The sequence below is a fragment of the Natator depressus genome, chromosome 27, assembly GCF_965152275.1.
Source record: "Natator depressus isolate rNatDep1 chromosome 27, rNatDep2.hap1, whole genome shotgun sequence".
NCBI classification, from domain to species: Eukaryota; Metazoa; Chordata; order Testudines; family Cheloniidae; genus Natator; species Natator depressus.
This window is the reverse complement of record NC_134260.1, coordinates 12027327-12046774: the sequence shown is the minus strand read 5'-3', so window position 1 is coordinate 12046774 and position 19448 is coordinate 12027327. Positions and strand designations below refer to the sequence as shown.

General features: G+C 45.0%; 1 protein-coding gene across 1 annotated transcript; it reads left to right on the top strand.

Annotated features, from left to right (window-relative positions):
• Positions 1-3168: 3168 nt before the first annotated feature.
• Positions 3169-17820, top strand: CWC25 (CWC25 spliceosome associated protein). The gene is made up of 10 exons (XM_074940645.1): positions 3169-3288; positions 4626-4798; positions 5526-5762; positions 7354-7423; positions 8337-8458; positions 9100-9163; positions 10225-10421; positions 14180-14275; positions 15023-15184; positions 16617-17820. Exons 1-10 carry the CDS (start codon positions 3271-3273, stop codon positions 16729-16731), a joined length of 1254 nt encoding a protein of 417 aa, XP_074796746.1. The 5' UTR covers positions 3169-3270; the 3' UTR covers positions 16732-17820.
• Positions 17821-19448: the final 1628 nt, after the last annotated feature.

Genomic DNA, 19448 nt, shown 5'->3' with positions numbered 1-19448 from the left:
ATGACCCATTATTTGTTTAAAATCACTCAAACTAAACAACAAAAATATGAATTTCTGGGCAATATCAGTATTTCTACTGAATGGAAAACTGCAGGAATTTGACATTGGGTAGTTAAACACCTACTTAAAAATATGTTTTAAAAATGCCACTGGTACAATGGGGCCCTGATGTTCTTGGTCTTAAACCTCTAGGTGCTATTGTAATAATAATTAATTGAATAAGTAATACACAGCTCCAGAACAGTAGATGATGTACGTGGGCCGATGGTTGAAAATGTTTTACTCACATTCTTCATCAGGAGATTCACTGTAAGATGTAGGTTGGGACGAGGTATGTTAGAGGGGCTTGGGTGGGATTCAGTAACATATCATTTGATTTTTGGTAGAATACTTTTTTAGTGAGGTGGAGGAACATCAAGGATGAACTCTGAAGGGTCAGCAAAAGAAAAACTGGTGAAGGGGGTCACCCAGATTTGGGCTGGGGAGCCTCTTGATCTTCAGTCAAATGCTGTACCCCAGAGCTATACCCCCACCAGTAAACCTGCTATTGACTAAAAGCTAAAAGATTTTTGTATGCACAGCCTAGTTAAGAATAATTGGTTTCAAGAATAATTTGTGGTTACGAAAATAGAAGCAAATAGAATAATCAGCTGGAACTTATTACAATAGCTCCTTAAATATATTGGGTGAAATCCTGGTTCCACTGAAGTCAATAACAAATCTCCAATAACAAACCTCCAATCTCACACCTTCCTGTCAACTGTATAAATGGGCCATATTGATTATCACTACAAAAGGTTTTTTCTCCTGCTGATAATAGCTCATCTTAACTAATTAGCCTCTCACAGTTTGTATGGTAATTTCCAACTTATCTATATGTGTATATATATCTATCTTTCTATATGTTCCATTCTATGTATCCAATGAAGTGGGCTGTAGCCCACGAAAACTTATGCTCTAATAAATTTGTTAGTCTCTAAGGTGCCACAAGTACTCCTGTTCTTTTTGCAGATACAGACTAACCCGGCTTCTACTCTAAAATCTCCAATTGACTTCAATGGAGTCAGGATATCATCCACTGTATTTTCTAAAATCCCGTGTCTTCTTAAGTCACCTTTCATTAAAAAGAACCAAAGCACGTCATCTTTCTTGCAACCCTCTATACATGCATCCGATGAAGTGAGCTGTAGCTCACGAAAGCTTATGCTCAAATAAATTTGTTAGTCTCTAAGGTGCCACAAGTCCTCCTTTTCTTTTTGCCTCTATAAATGGGAAGACCATTTTGAGCTTGTCTGCTATCCCGGCCAAATGTAAGTCCCCTTTTAAAGGCCTGCCCTTCCCATGCTGCCTATACTGGAGCTGATTGATTTGTAAATGAATTGCCTGTTGTTATTCCTCTTCCCTGACATCTGTTGTTAGACTGGAAGCTCTTTGGAGGAAGAGCTATTTGGAAAGCAACCAGCATAAAGTGGGTGTTAGCACAAATAAATACATTTAATAATAAAAATTTAAATGATTCAGGGATGATTACCATAAATAAGATCACTGACTCCTATCTACCATTGGCAAAGGGGGGTATAGTTCAGTCGTGAGGCATTTAATTTCAGAGTAAGAGGTCGCTCATTCAAATGCATAGGTGCCCCCCGAACAAAGACTGCTTTTTCCGATCTTCTGCAGAAGTCTCAGATACAAAGAAAGGTGAATTTATTAGGTCTCAGGTTCAAATACACTGTTATATTTCTGACCATTCCAATGTGTTCAGGAGTTGCTCAAAATGGCAATGCTTAAAATGAATGTAAAGATACAAGACACCTTTCTAACTCTGGGCTGTGCCTCTTTAAGATTGTGATGCTACAATCTGATGAGTACATGGAACAAACAACTGGAAGTTATTAAAAGCTCCTTCTTAAATATGTTAGATTTATTAGATTTATTTTGAAAACCAGCATCTAAGGTATCTTTTATTCAAATCAATGGAGACAATTTGTAGTACCTAGACATAAGATAAAAAGAAAAGGAGTACCTGTGGCAGATTAGAGACTAACCAATTTTCCGCTTTATGCATCCAATGAAGTGAGCTGTAGCTCACGAAAGCTTATGCTCAAATAAATTGGTTAGTCTCTAAGGTGCCACAAGTCCTCCTTTTCTTTTTGCGAATACAGACTAACACGGCTTTTACTCTGAAACCAGACATAAGGTACACATTTTTAATAGTGAGAGTAATTAACAATTGGAACAAGTTGCACAGGGTTGTGATGGATTCTCCACCACTGAACATAAGACTGGCCATATTGGGTCAGATCACCTGTCCATCTAGCCCAGCATCCTGTCTTCCAATAGTGCCAAATACTGGATGCTTGAGAGGGAATGAACAGAACAGGGCAATTTATCGAGTGATCCATCCCGTTATCCAGTCCCAGGTTCTGGCTGTCAGAGGTTTAATTCCAGAGCATGGAATTACATCCCTGACCATCTTGGCTAACTGGGTCCCCTCCCCCAACCTGCCCCCCCACTTCCCAGGCCCATAGCCCCGTCCCCAAGCCCTGCCCCCCCCCACTTCCCAGGCCCATAGCGTCCCCCCCCACTGGGTCCCCTCCCTAAACCTGCTCTCCCTTCCCAGGCCCATAGCCCCGTCCCCAAGCCTTGCCCCCCCCACTTCCCAGGTCCATAGCGACCCCCCCCACTGGGTCCCCTCCCCCAACCTGCCCCGCCACTTCCTAGGCCCATAGACCCCAAGCCCTGCCCCACCACTTCCCAGGCCCATTGCGCCCCCCTCACTGGGTCCCCTCCCTAAACCTGCCCCCCCTTCCCAGGCCCATAGCCCCATCCCCAAGCCTTGCCCCCCCACTTCCCAGGCCCATAGCGCCCCCCTCACTGGGTCCCCTCCCTAAACCTGCCCCCCCTTCCCAGGCCCATAGCCCCATCCCCAAGCCCTGCCCCCCCACTTCCCAGGCCCATAGCGCCCCCCCCATTGGGTCCCCTCCCCCAACCTGCACCCCCACTTCCCAGGCCCATAGACCCCAAGCCCTGCCCCACCACTTCCCAGGCCCATAGCCCCCCCATTCATTCCCCTCCCCAAACCTGCCCCCCCCTTCCCAGGCCCATAGCCCCCCCATTCATTCCCCGCCCCAAACCCCGCCCCTCCTCCTGAGGCCGGGCCGGGGCGCCGGAAGTGGCGCCATCAGCCGGGGCCCCGCGGGGAAGGAGCCGGCGCCGGGAGCTGACGCGCGGCCGGGCCCGGGAGCGGGGCGAGCTCGAGCCTCCGCCGTGATGGGGGGCGGAGACCTGGTGAGGGGGGGCGGGGCGATCGGGGGCTTGGCCCCCGGCAGCCCCCCCGGGGTTTGGGAGCCTGGATCCCCCTAGAGTTTGCCTGGGGGGATTGGGGGTGGAGGGTTAAATGGGGGGGGGTCCTCAGCCCCCCCACACGGCAGTTCTGGGGGGAGAGGCGTTGTCTGCGATGGGGGGGGTCCTGTATTTTGAAGTACACGTGTTTCTGTGGGGGGGGGGGTCTGTATTTTGAATAGCCGTTGCCATTAGGGTGCATCCCCCCCGCCGTTTGTTTGTACGGACTCAAGCCATGGAGAGATTCCCCGGGTAACTCAGGGACACTCAGGTGCATGGCGGTGGCCTCTTTTCATAGTCGACCTTAGCACCTGTGCAGCTCGCTTTGCTATCCAGAGCACCAGGCCGGCATTAAAGGGGCTTTTGAACCCGCCCAGCACCCACCCCCATCTCGCCAAGGGTTGGCACAGGGGCTTCGGTGTCAGCTAGCGAGTTGCCCCGGAGCGGGGGGCTTGAATTTAACCGTAAACACACGCCTACGTGTTTGCAGGATCAGGGCCCGAATTTGGTTCTGTGGGGCATTCGTGAGAGGAAAGGACTTGCGACGCTTTGTAATCTCTTTGAGTGTAATCTCTTTGGGGCAGGGACTGGCTTTTTGCCCTGTGTTCTGAGGCCTTGGTCCACAGCTGGGACCCCGAGATGCTACCACAATTCAGATAATAAATAATGATTCCCTAACTCTCGGCCTAAAACACAAACCAACCCTACCTTTGTTAAATTGAGGTGGTGAACAAATACCAGTGTCTTGGGGAAAAGGGACCCCAGAAGAACACACCAGTTTTACAAAACCCCAGAGGTAGAATGCAAAGTTAAGCCCACACTTTGATGTTTAAACCTTTGAGATTTTTTTTTCAGCTGATTTAAAAGCTGTGGCTTGTTTGCTGCTCAGGCACTCCAAGCGCTGGTTTAGGTGAAAATGAAACTGATTTGTCTGTTTTTATTGGCCAAGCTGATTGAAATCCCCCCCCCGCCCCAAGTTAAAGACCTACGCCTGCTTTTCTTGCATGATTACAGCTCCCACTGAAGGCTGGGGGACTTGAATGTGTGTGTGGAATGCAGGAGCAGTCCCTAAATTTGCGCACTAATCTGCCTTCAATACTAATAATCGAAAGCATTCAGAAAGTAGATGAGGAAATATTTGTTAAAATATGACTTCTGTGCCCCTTTGATTCATTCCCCTGGCACCCCTTGTGAGAAGCTTGTGTTCCTATTTCGCGGAGAGGTTTTGTGGGTCTGGGATATTAGCATTCTCAACTGCTTGTACTGGTTCCTCTTCTCTGTAGAATCTGAAGAAGAGCTGGCATCCCCAGACTCTGCGCAATGTGGAGAAGGTATGGAAGGCAGAGCAGAAACATGAAGCCGAGCGGAAGAAGATTGAGGAGCTGCAGCGGGAGCTGCGGGAGGAGCGAGCCCGGGAGGAAATGCAGCGCTATGCGGAGGATGTGGGAGCTGTCAAGTAAGAGTTAGGCAGAGTCTTATGCTAGACTCTGTGTGTGTGTGTGGTTTTGTCCCTTGAAAATCCTGTGTGCATCATTTGTACTTGAAGTACTTTGTCACCAGGAGGAATTTCTGAATGGGGACATTCTAGTAACACATTTCTCTTAGGACTTGAGTCGCAGCTACCAAATAATTAACTCTCCTGGCTGTCACATTATAAACTGTGGGTGCTATAAAAAAATGAAGATGCTTGTTATAATGGGCCAACGATTACTTCTGGTATTGATTAGAACAGAGCTGTCCATGTATCTTAGAGCTGTGACATAATTCCACACTGGGAGAAATTTCCGAGCGATGAGATCAGTTACCCTGTGGAATTGCCTGTGGTTGTCATTTAAGAATGGACAAAGGCTGGAGTGTAGAGAATAATCCTGCTGTGACAGAGAGATGGAAAAGACTAAGTCCTAATATGTCCCTTCCATCTAAGTTCTAAGGCCCTAATCCTGTAAAAAATATACATGGGGATTTAACTTTCCACCCTGTGCATGGTCCTATTGACATCAATGGGATTATTCGCCACGTGTAGAGTTCAGCCCCTGTGTAGGTTTTTGCAGGAGCAGCGCCCAAGAGAGGGGTTTAAGGTCGGCTTACTCTAAAGCATTTCTGCTTGTCTTTGCAGAGAAAAGTAAAACTTTAGAGCTGCTTGGAAGGAAGACAAAGTAACATGGAGTTTTTGCTTGAAACAGGAAAAAGGAAGAGAAGTTGGACTGGATGTACCAGGGTCCCGGGGGTATGGTGAACAGAGAAGAGTATCTGATGGGCCGCCCTGTGGACAAATACGTCTTTGAGAAGATGGAAGACAAAGAGGCAGGTTGTTCCACTGAAACAGGACTTCTCCCAGGCTCCATTTTTGCCCCCACAGGTGCCAATTCTGTCCTAGACATGGCAAGCAAAATCCGGGAGGATCCACTTTTCATGATAAGGTACTAAATGTGATTTTGACTGGGACAATTAACCTAGGCAGGTAGGGAGTTGTGATCACTGCTTGACGATTGGCCAAGAACGGCACACAGCTCGTCTGTTTTAAGACTTGTAGTCTGTTTGTCACCCCATACGTCCCCTGCCACTTGTTTCCTGTATCCACCTGTTGTGTCTTGTCTTGTCTTTCAGACTCAAAGCTATTTGGGGCAGAGATTGTCATTTACTATAAATTTGTACAGTACAATAGGGACCTGGTTGAGACTGCAAAGCACATCTGTAATACAAATGTTTGATTTGATTGGCTTGCAAGGGTTTAGATTTTTCTGCTGACTCTCAAAGAGGTTGCATGCTGTGGTTGGAGTCTTTTTTTTCTTTTCTTGCTGTGTTCTGTTAAGCAAGAGGATTTGAGCAAGGTACAATTTGACTAAGGTTTTTTCAAAAACTGAAGATTGTCTAGAGATCTTTTTGGTCCTTTGTTTCCTAAATGTTACACTATTAATAATCTAGCTCTGAACATACATTTGGGGTGGGGGGTGTGTGTGTGTGTGTGTGTCCCATCTCCAAGCTTCTCTTGTGTGTTTTTTTTTTTAATTTCAAACTTGTGAATACTAAGCACTCATTTGCTTTCCAGGATAAGGGCCAGATCACTTAAGCATGTGAGTAACTTTGCATGTCTGAATGGTCCCATTGATGTCTGTGAGACTACCCACATCCAGACAGTTACTCATGGCCTGAGGTGTTTGCAGGATGGGGGCCCAAGATGCATCCTGCTGCCCATGCTGTAGCTCAATCTGTGTGGGATTTTAAGCAGTTGATGCCCTCCAGTAAGAAGGTGTAAATTCTAAATGCATCAGTAGGAAACAGAGGCTGCATTTTCTACAAGGCTGTAATTTTGCATCTAGCTCTGGTATAAATGATTGTATCAGAGTTGCATAGAATTAAATCCTGCAGCTGGATTTTGAAAGAGACTGGATAGTTTTATGACCAACAATCATAGTTATGCGTGCAAAGGAGTGCTGTGTCTCATGCTGCAGATTGTAAACCGATTGCTCTGTGACTCTAGAAAGAATTTTACTTCCCCTGGGAAAGGCTTTGCAATTGTCTGGTTGCATTACATATTATATTGCTCTTGGCTGAGATATCAGACATTCACCAGTGCCTCAGCCAGGATGGATGGCACTGGGACAAGTCAGTTCCTAAGACAGGACATGATGGAACCGAGAAGTCAATCTACACAGGGATATAAAACAGTTTCTTGATTGACCTTGCTATTCAGCATTTCAAGTTGAAAAAAAAAAAAAAAAAAAAAAAAAACCCACAAAACAAAACAGACAAAGGCCCCGATCCTACAGTTGGATCTGTATGGTCACACTTACAAAGTCTGCTTAAGCCCCAGTCCAGCCAATACACACGTGCTTAACTTTGCTGCCTTGAATAGCCCCATTGATTTCAATGAGACAACTCCTGGTACTAAAGTTAAGTACGTGCATAAGTGATTACAGAATCAGGCCTTGATTTGTGCTTTGAATTAATATTTCATCTTTGATGTTATTAATGTTGTTTGAAAACCCCAGTGTCACTTATTTTTGTTAGGAAAAGAGAGGAAGAGAAAAAAAGAGAAGTTTTGAATAATCCTGTAAAAATGAAGAAAATCAAAGAACTGGTATGTATTCTTTAACAGAAATCAGAAGCAGAATTTGCATTGAATTGAGTGAGAGCAGAATTGGGGTCCAGAAGAAACACACTTTAGAGTAGTGGCTCTCAATCTTTCCAGACTACTGTACCCCTTTAAGGAGTCTGATTTGTCTTGTGTACCCCCAAGTTTCACCTCACTTAAAAACTACTTGCTTACAAAATCAGATATAAAAATACAAGTGTCACAGCCACACTATTACTGAAAAATTGCTGCCTCTCTCATTTTTACCATATAATTATAAAATAAATCAATTGGAATATAAATATTGTACTTTACATTTCACTGTATAGTCTATAGAGCAGTATAAACAAGTCACTGTATGAAATTTTAGTTTATACTGACTTCGCTAGTACTTTTTATGTAGCCTGTTGTAAAACTAGGAAAATATCTAACTGAGTTGATGTACCCCCGGAAGACCTCTGCATACCCCCCCGGGGTAAACATTCCCCTGGTTGAGAACCACTGCTTTAGAGAGAGGAATTTTTCTATTCCCTGCCTACTTTTAGGTAAGAACAAAATAAGCTCTTTCATATAGAAAGTTTCTCAGCAACTGTTTAAAAACAAAAAAACCCAACAACCCCTGAGCCATGTTATCTTTCCCTTTTTACTTATTTGTTACATTATTGTAACAAATTATTTTAATTCTCAATTCTCTTGTCACAGATCAGCTATACCAAGTCACATAGACAGTGAGAAGGACTCAGGTGGGCTCTATAATAAGAGTCCCTTGCCCCTTCAGAAGAGATTTTGCAAAGTGTGTGTTGGCCTGAGACTCTTTCCATACAGAATCTAATCTTTGTGCAGCCTCCCATGACGGTGGCTGTCTAACACGCGTGTGAGCAGCAATGATCAGCACTGAATTTGGTTTTTGGCATTATAGTTGCAGAGCAGCTTGGAAAGAAAGGAAAAGAAGAAGAAGAAGAAAAAGAAGCACAAGAAACGCAGACATCAAAGTTCTAGCAGCGAAAGCACCAGCGGCGATGATGAGCAAAGCCGAGCGAGGTACATTTGGGGGCCTTAGCCTGGCCCTGCACAATTTTGCCACCGCCTACATCTCTGCTCTCACTTCCTATACTTTTCCAGTCCTTTTGTTTTATTACTCCATTCAAGCTCTCTTGTTCCCTGCTTCACGGCTCTCATGTGGCCCCTATACTTGGAATGATTTCCTTCTCATCTGTCAGTCCACCCCCTTCAAATTTCTTTTTAAACCCGATTTTTATGAATCCAATATTTTTCCATCAGTCTCTGCACAACTGACCCTCCCATCCCTGGCCTGCTGTCTCATTTCTTGTGCTTTTCATTTACCTTCTCTTTCCCAGTCCCAAAAATCTTATAATTTCAGAATGTCCTATTCTGCTTTTGTAAACCACTCAGATCATGTTGTGGTGCTGTGTTATTTTTAGTTATAACATGGTGATTTGGTGGGATGATACACGGCCAGTATCATGGAGGGGGACTACATTTTATTATTTTTTATATTTCCTGTAGGGGAAAAACAAATTGGGAATACACACTCCAAATACGTACCTGTCATGTTCGACTTTTGGATAAACTCTGAAAGATTTCATGGGTGCAGTGGATAGAAAGAGAGATTGTATTAAGTTTTTCCACTCCAAAGACTGTACTTTAATTTTTCCCTTTAGATCCAAGAAGATGGATAATTCTTGGGAACCTTTTCATCCCAAAGTCCCAGGGTACGGCTTACAGGTAGGCACATGTGCTTCTCACAATTTACTGTCTGTAGAGTGTGCCCATGTAGCTGTTAGGAAAGCGTGGCTCTAGAGATTACGTAGTGGTTTTAGGCTCTGGAAGAGGACTGTGAGAAATGAGGTGGTTTTGTGGGTAAGCTCCCCCTGGGACCAGAGATTCAAGTCCCATCAACGATTTTGTCCTTCCAACATAGGTGATGGAACTAGGAGTGCTGGGGGTACTGCCCACCCCTGACTTGAAGTGGTTTCTGTCATATATAGGGTTTGCAGTTTTGGTTCAATGGCTCTCAGCCCCCGCACTGTACAAGTTGTTCCAACACCCTGCCTTCCCAGCTGGATAAGACCAGTTCCATTCAGTGCACTGTGCCAGGGTCATGTGTTTGTCTGACTTTATACCATGCTATTTAAGCACCTGGGGTGATATAGTGGCTCCATTGAAGACAAGGATAAAACTCCCATTGACTTCACTGGATGCAGGATTTCACCCCTTGTCCTCCAGAAAAGGCCTTAAAAACCAAGTTCTTGTGTGCCCTGTGTGGCTGCTAAAGATCTAGTGGGGTTTTTCATAAGAGCAAGGATTTGCCCTGGTTCTTTTTTTTTTTTTGGCCAAATTTTCTTGTCCCCTTGCTGTTCTGGTTAGCTGCTGCACACCACACCAGAAGTGGCTGTATTTTTGGTGCTCTGTGTGTGTAGTAGTAAGTGCTTTGGGATGCAAGGCCCTATAGAAATATATGTTTAATATGTCTAAAACACCTCTGCAGTAGACTGTGGACAGAGAAGAAACAACAAGGAGTCCTTGTGGCACCTTAGAGACTAACAAATTTATTTGGTCATAAGCTTTTGTGGGCTAAAACCCACTTCATCATCAACTTCATGTACAGAGAGACCTTCTTGTGAATGGATGGAGTTGTAGATGATGCCTTTTACCTCTGTCCCATACATATGCATGCACTTTGCCTAGCCTAGTTCTTTCTGCCTCACCAGCACCACGCCGGGGCTCCCATGAGCCTTGTGCTTTTAATTGCTCTCTGTTGAAGGATGTTCTCTTCCTAATTCCAGAGTAGAGACCCTGACCACAATCACAGGCCTCGGCGCTCTCCAGCTGCTGGCCAGGAAAGAGCCACTCACAAACATCGAGACCGCGCTAGGTCAAGGAGCCAGTCCGGGTCTCCTAAGAGAGACACTGGCAAGAAGAGTACAGGGGAGGAAGAGTCTGAGCACAGGAGGTCAAGATCTCCGCCTAGGCATGGTGAACAGTGAGTGTGAAATCTTCACTTGGAAACAGATTAAAATAAAGGGCATGCATGGCTTCTCTCCCGGGGGGAATTCTCAGAAGTAAGTTGAATGCTCAGCAGCAAAATTCCTCCTATTACCTCATCAGCCTACTTGTAACTCTTTCCTAACGTTTCTGCAGCTTTAATTTCTCACGTGACTTTATCCCCATGACTTGAAATTAAAGCTGGTGGAATGACAGATGCCTGGCTTTGTATCATCTGTTCAAGGGGCTGCCTTTGTAGCTGTTGTAGAGATCTCCCAAACCACAAACAGGGCTTGGGAAGGATTTAATTAGATTTAGTAAATAAATTGTAATCCTTGAATTCTCTTTATCCCAGAAATGAACAAGGGGAGACAGGGTAGGGTGAGACTCACCATGAATTAAAATTTACAGAGAAAATTTGTTTAAATTTAATCAATCATTCTATGGTGGAAAGTTTTTCCAAATATTCTCACAACACTGACACTCCCTTCTACTTCTAAACACCTATTAACCCCTTCCCCACAAAAAGGAAGTTTAATAAAATCTTAATCAAAATCCCTAATCCAAGCAGAGTTGTGACCCCATAAAGGGAGAACTGCCAGAGACTCCATGAGATCCACTAAGGACTTTGCTCTTGCTATCAGTGTTACATGAAGGGGCTCAGATAGGAAGATGATGGGTGACCGTAGAAAACCCTAAAATAGATTGTTAAAGGGACATTGACAATTTAGAATCTGGTCAGTTTTTTTACAAACTAGTTTCAGCTCCCAGTCTCCTTGCCACTCACACTTTTTGTATTCTTTTAAAAAGTTTTTTCCCCCCCCTCCTGTTGCTGTGAATAAAAATGACCCATACAAACAAGCAAAAGGGGAGAGCAACTATTTGGGGAACCAGTGAAAGCAAGTTTACTCAAAGAGCAGCCAAATGCACAACATAAGCAACCGGAGGAACTTTTTTTCCCCTCTTGAATCTCTTTCCGTTATAGTCATTTTAGGGGCTCTTTGTTTTAAAAAAAAATAAAATAAAATTCAGGCAGTGTGTGATTTTTTTTTGAAGTGGATAGTGTCCCTTTAAAATATGTTTTGAGGGTTAATATGATGTCAGTGTCTTTAACAAAGTATTTGGTATGGTGAGATGCTCTGAAAAATGGTATATGAAGCAATTATTATGAATCTTTACTTCCACAGTCATGAAGAAGTGTTGATAAACCTTGGATATTAGTTATTCCCTGCCAGTGCGAAAACTTATGTTGGGTAAAAATAAAACGATAAAAAAACCATGAAAATAAAGTAAGTCTAAAAATTAATTTTTAAAATGAACATCCATTCTGCTGAAGGTGACAGATAATGTACCTGGAACTATAGGAGAGCTCTTATTTCAAAACGCCAGCAATAGTCCTTGTGGTCTGTTAGATATCTGGTTGCTACAGAAAAGGGCTAGAGGTATGTTGATATTATGTAAAAAGAAAAGGAGGACTTGTGGCACCTTAGAGACTAACCCATTTATTTGAGCATAAGCTTTCGTGAGCTACAGCTCACCTCATCGGATGCATACTGTGGAAAGTACAGAAGATCTTTTTATACACACAAACCATGAAAAAAATGGGTGTTTACCACTACAATGGGTTTTCTCTCCCCCCACCCCACTCTCCTGCTGGTAATAGCTTATCTAAAGTGATCACTCTCCTTACAATGTGTATGATAATCAAGTTGGGCCATTTCCAGCACAAATCCAGGGTTTAACAAGAATGTCTGGGGGGGCGGTAGGAAAAAACAAGGGGAAATACGTTACCTTGCATAATGACTTAGCCACTCCCAGTCCCTATTCAAGCCCCATCATCTCAGGCATTGGCACCCTGACAGCAGGATTGTCTGGCTATGTAGACTCCCTCCTCAGGTCCTACGCTACCAGCACTCCCAGCTACCTTCGAGACACCACTGACTTCCTGAGGAAACTACAATCCATCGGTGATCTTCCTGATAACACCATCCTGGCCACTATGGATGTAGAAGCCCTCTACACCAACATTCCACACAAAGATGGACTACAAGCCGTCAAAAACACTATCCCCGATAATGTCATGGCTAACCTGGTGGCTGAACTTTGTGACTTTGTCCTTACCCATAACTATTTTACATTTGGGGACAATGTATACCTTCAAATCAGCGGCACTGCTATGGGTACCTGCATGGCCCCACACTATGCCAACATTTTTATGGCTGACTTAGAACAACGCTTCCTCAGCTCTCGTCCCCTAACGCCCCTACTCTACTTGCGCTATATTGATGACATCATCATCATCTGGACCCATGGGAAAAGAAGCACTTGAGGAATTCCACCATGATTTCAACAGTTTCCATCCCACCATCAACCTCAGCCTGGTCCAGTCCACACAAGAGATCCACTTCCTGGACACTACAGTGCTAATAAACGATGGTCACATAAACACCACCCTATACCGGAAACCTACTGACCGCTATTCCTACCTACATGCCTCCAGCTTTCACCCTGACCACACCACACGATCCATCGTCTACAGCCAAGCTCTGCGATACAACCGCATTTGCTCCAACCTCTCAGACAGAGACAAACACCTACAAGATCTCTATCAAGCATTCTTAGCACTACAATACCCACCTGCGGAAGTGAAGAAACAGATTGATAGAGCCAGAAGAGTTCCCAGAAGTCACCTACTACAGGGCAGGCCTAACAAAGGAAATAACAGAACGCCACTAGCTGTCACCTTCAGCCCCCAACTAAACCCCCTCCAACGCATTAATAAGGATCTACAACCTATCCTGAAGGATGACCCAACACTCTCACAAATCTTGGGAGACAGGCCAGTCCTTGCCTACAGACAGCCCCCCAACCTGAAGCAAATACTCACCAGCAACCACATACCACACAACAGAACCACTAACCCAGGAACCTATCCTTGCAACAAAGCCCGTTGCCAATTGTGCCCACATATCTATTCAGGGGACACCATCACAGGGCCTAATAACATCAGCCACACTATCAGAGGCTCGTTCACCTGCACATCCACCAATGTGATATGCCATTATGTGCCAGCAATGCCCCTCTGCCATGTACATTGGGCAAAATGGACAGTCTCTACGTAAAAGAATAAATGGGCACAAATGTCAAGAATTATAACATTCATAAACCAGTCAGAGAACACTTCAATCTCTCTGGTCACGCGATTACAGACATGAAAGTTGCGATATTTCAACAGAAAAACTTCAAAACCAGACTCCAGCGAGAGACTGTTGAATTGGAATTCATTTGCAAATTGGATACAATTAACTTAGGCTTGAATAGAGACTAGGAGTGGCTAAGTCATGCAAGGTAACCTATTTCCCCTTGTTTTTTCCTCCCCCCAGACATTCTTGTTAAACCCTGGATTTGTGCTGGAAATGGCCCAACTTGATCATCATACACATTGTAAGGAGAGTGATCACTTTAGATAAGCTATTACCAGCAGGAGAGTGGGGTGGGGGGAGAGAAAACCCTTTGTAGTGGTAAACACCCATTTTTTCATGGTTTGTGTGTATAAAAAGATCTTCTGTACTTTGCACAGTATGCATCCGATGAAGTGAGCTGTAGCTCACGAAAGCTTATGCTCAAATAAATGGGTTAGTCTCTAAGGTGCCACAAGTCCTCCTTTTCTTTTTGCGAACACAGACTAACACGGCTGTTACTCTGAAACTTGATATTATGTGCATATGTTGTTAAAAATTCTTTCCTGGGTTACAGGTACAGCACCAGGGTGGACAGGAAAGAAAAAGAAAGGGCTAGGAGCCCTTCCCCTAAAAAAGGATACCGACGACAGCATGCTTCAGGGTATACTAGGTAGGCAAAATGTTGCACATCTGGCACCTTCATAAGGAAGCTGCCCATGCTGATCCTAAAATAGGCAGTGAGTAATACAAAAATATAATTAACTAGAATGGACTGGACAACAGCAAGTCAGGTGAACAGTCCAAACAGTGTGTTGTATTTTACCATCTCGTACTGCTTCCCACTATGATGCATGTTCTCTTTCTGGCTACCAGTTGTTCAGCTGCCATGTACCAGCCTGTGGGGGCGAATGTGAAGTTGTCGTTTTATCCCACAGACTGGTAGCTAGAAGCATTCTATATCAAGGCCATCAGGCTAACGTGATGCCCTTGTTGGTGTCCTCTTACCAATCAGTTTAAAAAACAAAAAAGTCTTGGATCTCATTGGGCCGTGGAGGGAAGGAAAATAGTAAAGATCAAAAGACATTCCACTTAAGTATGTGCTTAAGCACCTTGCTGAATCAAGGCCCAAAAGAAAGCTGTGTCAGAAATGTCAAGAACTTGAGGCTCAAACAGCTGTTATGGAAAACACCCAGGAGATGGGTGGCGATGTTGCCCATTTCTGTCTTATAAGGAATGAGGGGCCTTCTTGAGTATGTTCATACTTCAGAGCCTCAGCAAACACGGAAGATCTCCTATGGGATTGCTGTGTTCAATAATGTAGTGGATTGTGTCCCTTGCTATGAATAACTTCTGCATTAGATAGGGATGGGAGAGGCAAGCGATCATAATGAACAGCGCTATTTCTGCCTCTCAACAGAAAGATCTCCGCCGAGGAGCTAGAGCGTAAGCGTCAGGAAATGTTGGAAAACGCCAAGTGGCGGGAAGAGGAGAGAGCGAACAATGTCAGGAGACACCGAAAGGAGGAGGAGCGGGAACAAGAACTGGAGAAACTCCGCTCCCGAGATGGGAAATTCCTACAGTGAGTGTCTCGCTAGCCCACCCCTCTAGATGAGTTAAACGCAGGGAATAGTCCCCCAAGGGAATGGGTGAGACAGCAGTCGAGACATTTAAAACTAGACTCGACAAAAACACTGTAGAGAATAATCCTGCACTGGCTGCAGGATGCGATGAGGTAGAACCTGATGGAGCTTCTCCATCTCTGCTCTCTGATTCCATGTTGTACAGTAGAACTAAGGAAGTTTAAATGTTTTTTTTTAAACCTTATTCTCTAAAAAAAAAAAGTGATCAAGACTTCAGTGGCTGCCTAGTCGTTCAGTGCAAGTTATTTGTGGAGCACTATAGAACCGCATGGTGTTTTACAAGCGGATAAAGAATAATTCCTTGTTCTCAGAACGTGCAGTATCAAGGCCTGATCCCACAAATTCCCTGTACACAGACCTCCTGTGGGAGTCTATGTGCAGAGGGCTTGTGTGATTGGGCCCTAACTAGATCAAGAAATAACAGACCGTGCAGGGTAAGGGGTGTTATGAGAGAGAGGCATCTGTGAACACAAGGGGTGAGGTGTCATCATCTCCCCCGCCCCCCAGGCTCTTTATGCTGGGTAAGAGTTGGAGCATTGTAAAGTGGCTGGGGAAGGATTCTCTCAGTGTGGAATCTGAGGAAGACCGCTGTATAGGTGTTTTCTGAGGACCCGCTCACAGACCTGGGCATAGGGGGTGTGGCAGGAGTGGTGTATGAGGCAGGGCTACAGTACACAGTGCTGTAGCCCAGGGAGCCCCATGAACTGTCTGAATTATGCTGGAGGCTGTTGCAGCCCAGAATTGGGAAGGTGCAAAGTAGCTTAAAAATCACCACAGACAATCCTCCTGGGCAGAATCCAAAGGAGGAGGGTGGATTCCTCCCTCCTGCTCTCAGAGCAGACAAGTTGACAAATTTTGCGTGTTACTTGAGGGCGCGGGAGGAGCATAGGATATTGTTTAATAATGTGGCTTGAGTCTTAAAGGTAGTTCGTCAGGGCTCACAATTTTCCCTTCTTGTCTGTAGCTAACATCGCAATTTACAGCATGAGCTGTAGCATTTGAGTTCCCAGAGGAGCACTGCCCTGGTTTGGGGACAGATTGCTTTTCCCTCTTGTATGCTTCTCAGAAAGCAGCCGAATCTCCCGGGACAGATACATTGGTAATTAACAGTTCTGTTTGGAAGGTTGAGGAGTAATTGGGAACCTCTTAAAAATCTATACAGAGCAACGCTGACCCTGCATATATGGTACTTAGTCCGTCACAGGCTAAACTGTAGTCATTCAAATGTTCCAGTGCAGACTGCATTAGGAAGCAGCAGTCTGTTTCCTGTTCTAGCTCATGCATGAGAGTCCAGGAACAATGAAGCTTTACTGGAAAGAGTAAAATTTAGAAGGATGATCTGACTTACTTTCTCATTCAATTCTTCTGCAGCCACATAAAACTGGAGAGTGCATCCACTTCCTCTGTAGAGGATCGGGTCAAACGCAACATCCACTCCATTCAGAGAACACCAGCTGCCCTGGAAAAACACTTTATGCAGAGATGAAACTTGCTGTCCTCCTGCTGATGTGCTGGCTCACTAGGGCTTTTTCAGAACAGTTCACAGGACACTTCTTCTCAGAGGGCAGCTGCCCCATGCACAGAGGGATCCTCCAACAACCTACACAGACTTCTGCAATGATACTTACTCTGTGAAAGGGAGCTGGCCTTCTCTATATCAGCACAGAGTTCCTTGGCCTTCTAGCTTTGTGAATACATTTGTACCCAGAGTATTAAATTGCACCAAGCTGTTTGCTGGAGACACCTTCCACCCTTATATTCTATTTTTAACATTTTTGCCAGATCCTGCTTCCTGTTGTCTACCTAAACCAGCATCCATTTTTAATACTGTTATCAGACACAAATTTCTGGTAACTAATTACCAGACTAATTGGGCAAGTTGACCTCTTTCGGTGCCTGAGAAAGGATCTATTTTATCAATAGTGTAGAATCGGCCTTGGGAACAAATTCACCTGTGGAGTTACTCTGCTAACTTCTGTGAAGTGACACCAGAGACAGACTTAGCTTGATTAGTATTCAGTATCACCAGTTTGGGAATAGGCAAGGAGGGTGTATGGAGTTAGTTTCAGCCAAACTAATCTGTGAAATATCTGTAGAAATGTGCCGAATTGCTCACAGGTTTGAATGATGTGTCAGCAAGGCGGAGACTTGAGTGAAAGGAAAAATAAACTGAAGCAAAACTCAGACAAGATGCAGGTAATAGAATAAAATATTTCTCTGGGATTTTGTACATATATGCAGAGGAATGGGCATAAGTACAGGTGTGTATATCTGACTAGGCTTTTTCTTGTTCCTAACCCTCTTTTCTGGAAATGAGTCAGATTCTAATTGCAGAGAGCATTGTCAATTCATGAGTTGGGGCCAATTAGCAATTAGTGCAGTAGGTTACAGCAGCCATGGAAAACCATCATAAAAATGTCCCTTCCCCCATTATGTTGAAAATGAGTATTTTACATCCACAAATAAAACTGTTGTTTTGATAAACAGGCAAAAACCTTTGCAATGCTGAGTGACACAATTGTGTGTTCATGGGTGGAAGGGGCATTATTTGGAGGCTGAGGGTAGCAATGTGAGACATTTAATTAGGGTTTTTCTCCATTTTATGAGAGGTAGGTGGGAGGGAGGGATAGCTCAATGGTTTGAGCATTGGCCTGCTAAACCCAGGGTTGTGAGTTCAGTCCTTGAGGGGGCCATTTTAGGGATCTGGGGCAAAAATTGGGGATTGGTCCTGCTTCAAGCAGGGGGTTGGACTAGATGACCTCCTGAGGTCCCTTCCAACCCTAACCTTCTATGGTTCTATGAGGTCAGGCAAATATACTTTGTATCTGAGAGAGCAAATTTTCATGACAGTTTTGCAAAGCTGATTTAAGTACTCTCTTTGAATTGACCACGCTCTATAAAATGTTTTCCTTTGGCAGATGATTATTGCTCTATAGTCGCTTACTGCTGGGTTATTTTAAAATTAGTGCAAATGGAAGTAAGAAATGAACCCATTTACTTTCAGCAACTTTTAAAATTATACCCAAAAGACACAGTATTTCTCACTCCTGCCCTCGTACATTGCCCCTGCAAATCTTTCATCCTTGTTGTGTTACAGCAATGGGTTCTATTAAATGTTGTGTGGCCTCTTTTACAGCTGTGTGTTTGGCTCATAACCACTTTTGTCACAGAAACAATAGGAGGCACTAGTAGAAAAAGCTGTAATTCAGGAGAAAGAATTAGAATTGCACAGAGTGATTGAAAAAGGCCATACCAACACATTCTCGGTCTCCTCAAGCATTAATGAGATTTACACTAAATGACTAGCCAGCGACCTTAAATCCTTATCGTCAGGTAAGGAAATAAACCAACCAGCTGTCCTTATTAAATAGCCAGAGCTGGCTAACAGACTACAGATGTTTCCCTCCTTGTAGTTCCTATGACTGGGCTTACCCTCTGCCTCTCTGGAAAAGCCACAGGTATTTTGCCCTTTGGCCCCTGTCTTTATACTGCACTTGAATTTGAAGAAAGCTTCCCCTGGGGGAACCTGACATGCTCCCCTCTCTGCAGGCTGGAGAGGGAGCAGAGTTGCAGCTCCTGGGGGTCTCCCGCTTCCAATGCGGGGATCTTGGAGGGGGAAGCTAGGGGGACCCCTGGCGGGGCACGTGGAAGATGAGGCGGGAGGAAGCTGACAAGCGCCACCCCCCATGTGCAGCTGTGCCCCTTTCGCTCGCCCTTTAAGAGTGTGTGTGTGACATAGATAGCAGGCCATTCATAATTCCAGGCGCCTCGCTGCTTATTGGCTACAGTCGGGCAGGGCGGGGCCTGACGTAATACGTCACTCAAATTGGGCGAGACCAACATGGGCGAGAGGAGGAGGGAGCCATTTTTTCCAACCCCTTTCTCTACCTCGCCCGTTCTCGCGGTTCCCTATCAGCCCAGCATGTCTGACGTATCCTTAGGTCTTCCTAGGGGAACTCGTCAGGGCCTAACCCGGGACCAGGCAGTGGCTCTCCCTCCTTACACTCCTGCTCTCAGTACCCCTTGCCAGTGTGGGGAATGGTACATCCCACTCCCCTCCTCCTCAGGCCTCCGCCATCTTGGCGCCTCCTCAGTGCGGGAGCCGGAGCGGGCTCGGCCGGCCGGAGCGGCTCCTCCTTCGCGGTGGAGCGAACCACTGCAGGGACGGGCAGGAGGGGCAGCTAGCGGGGCGGCTGGCACCAT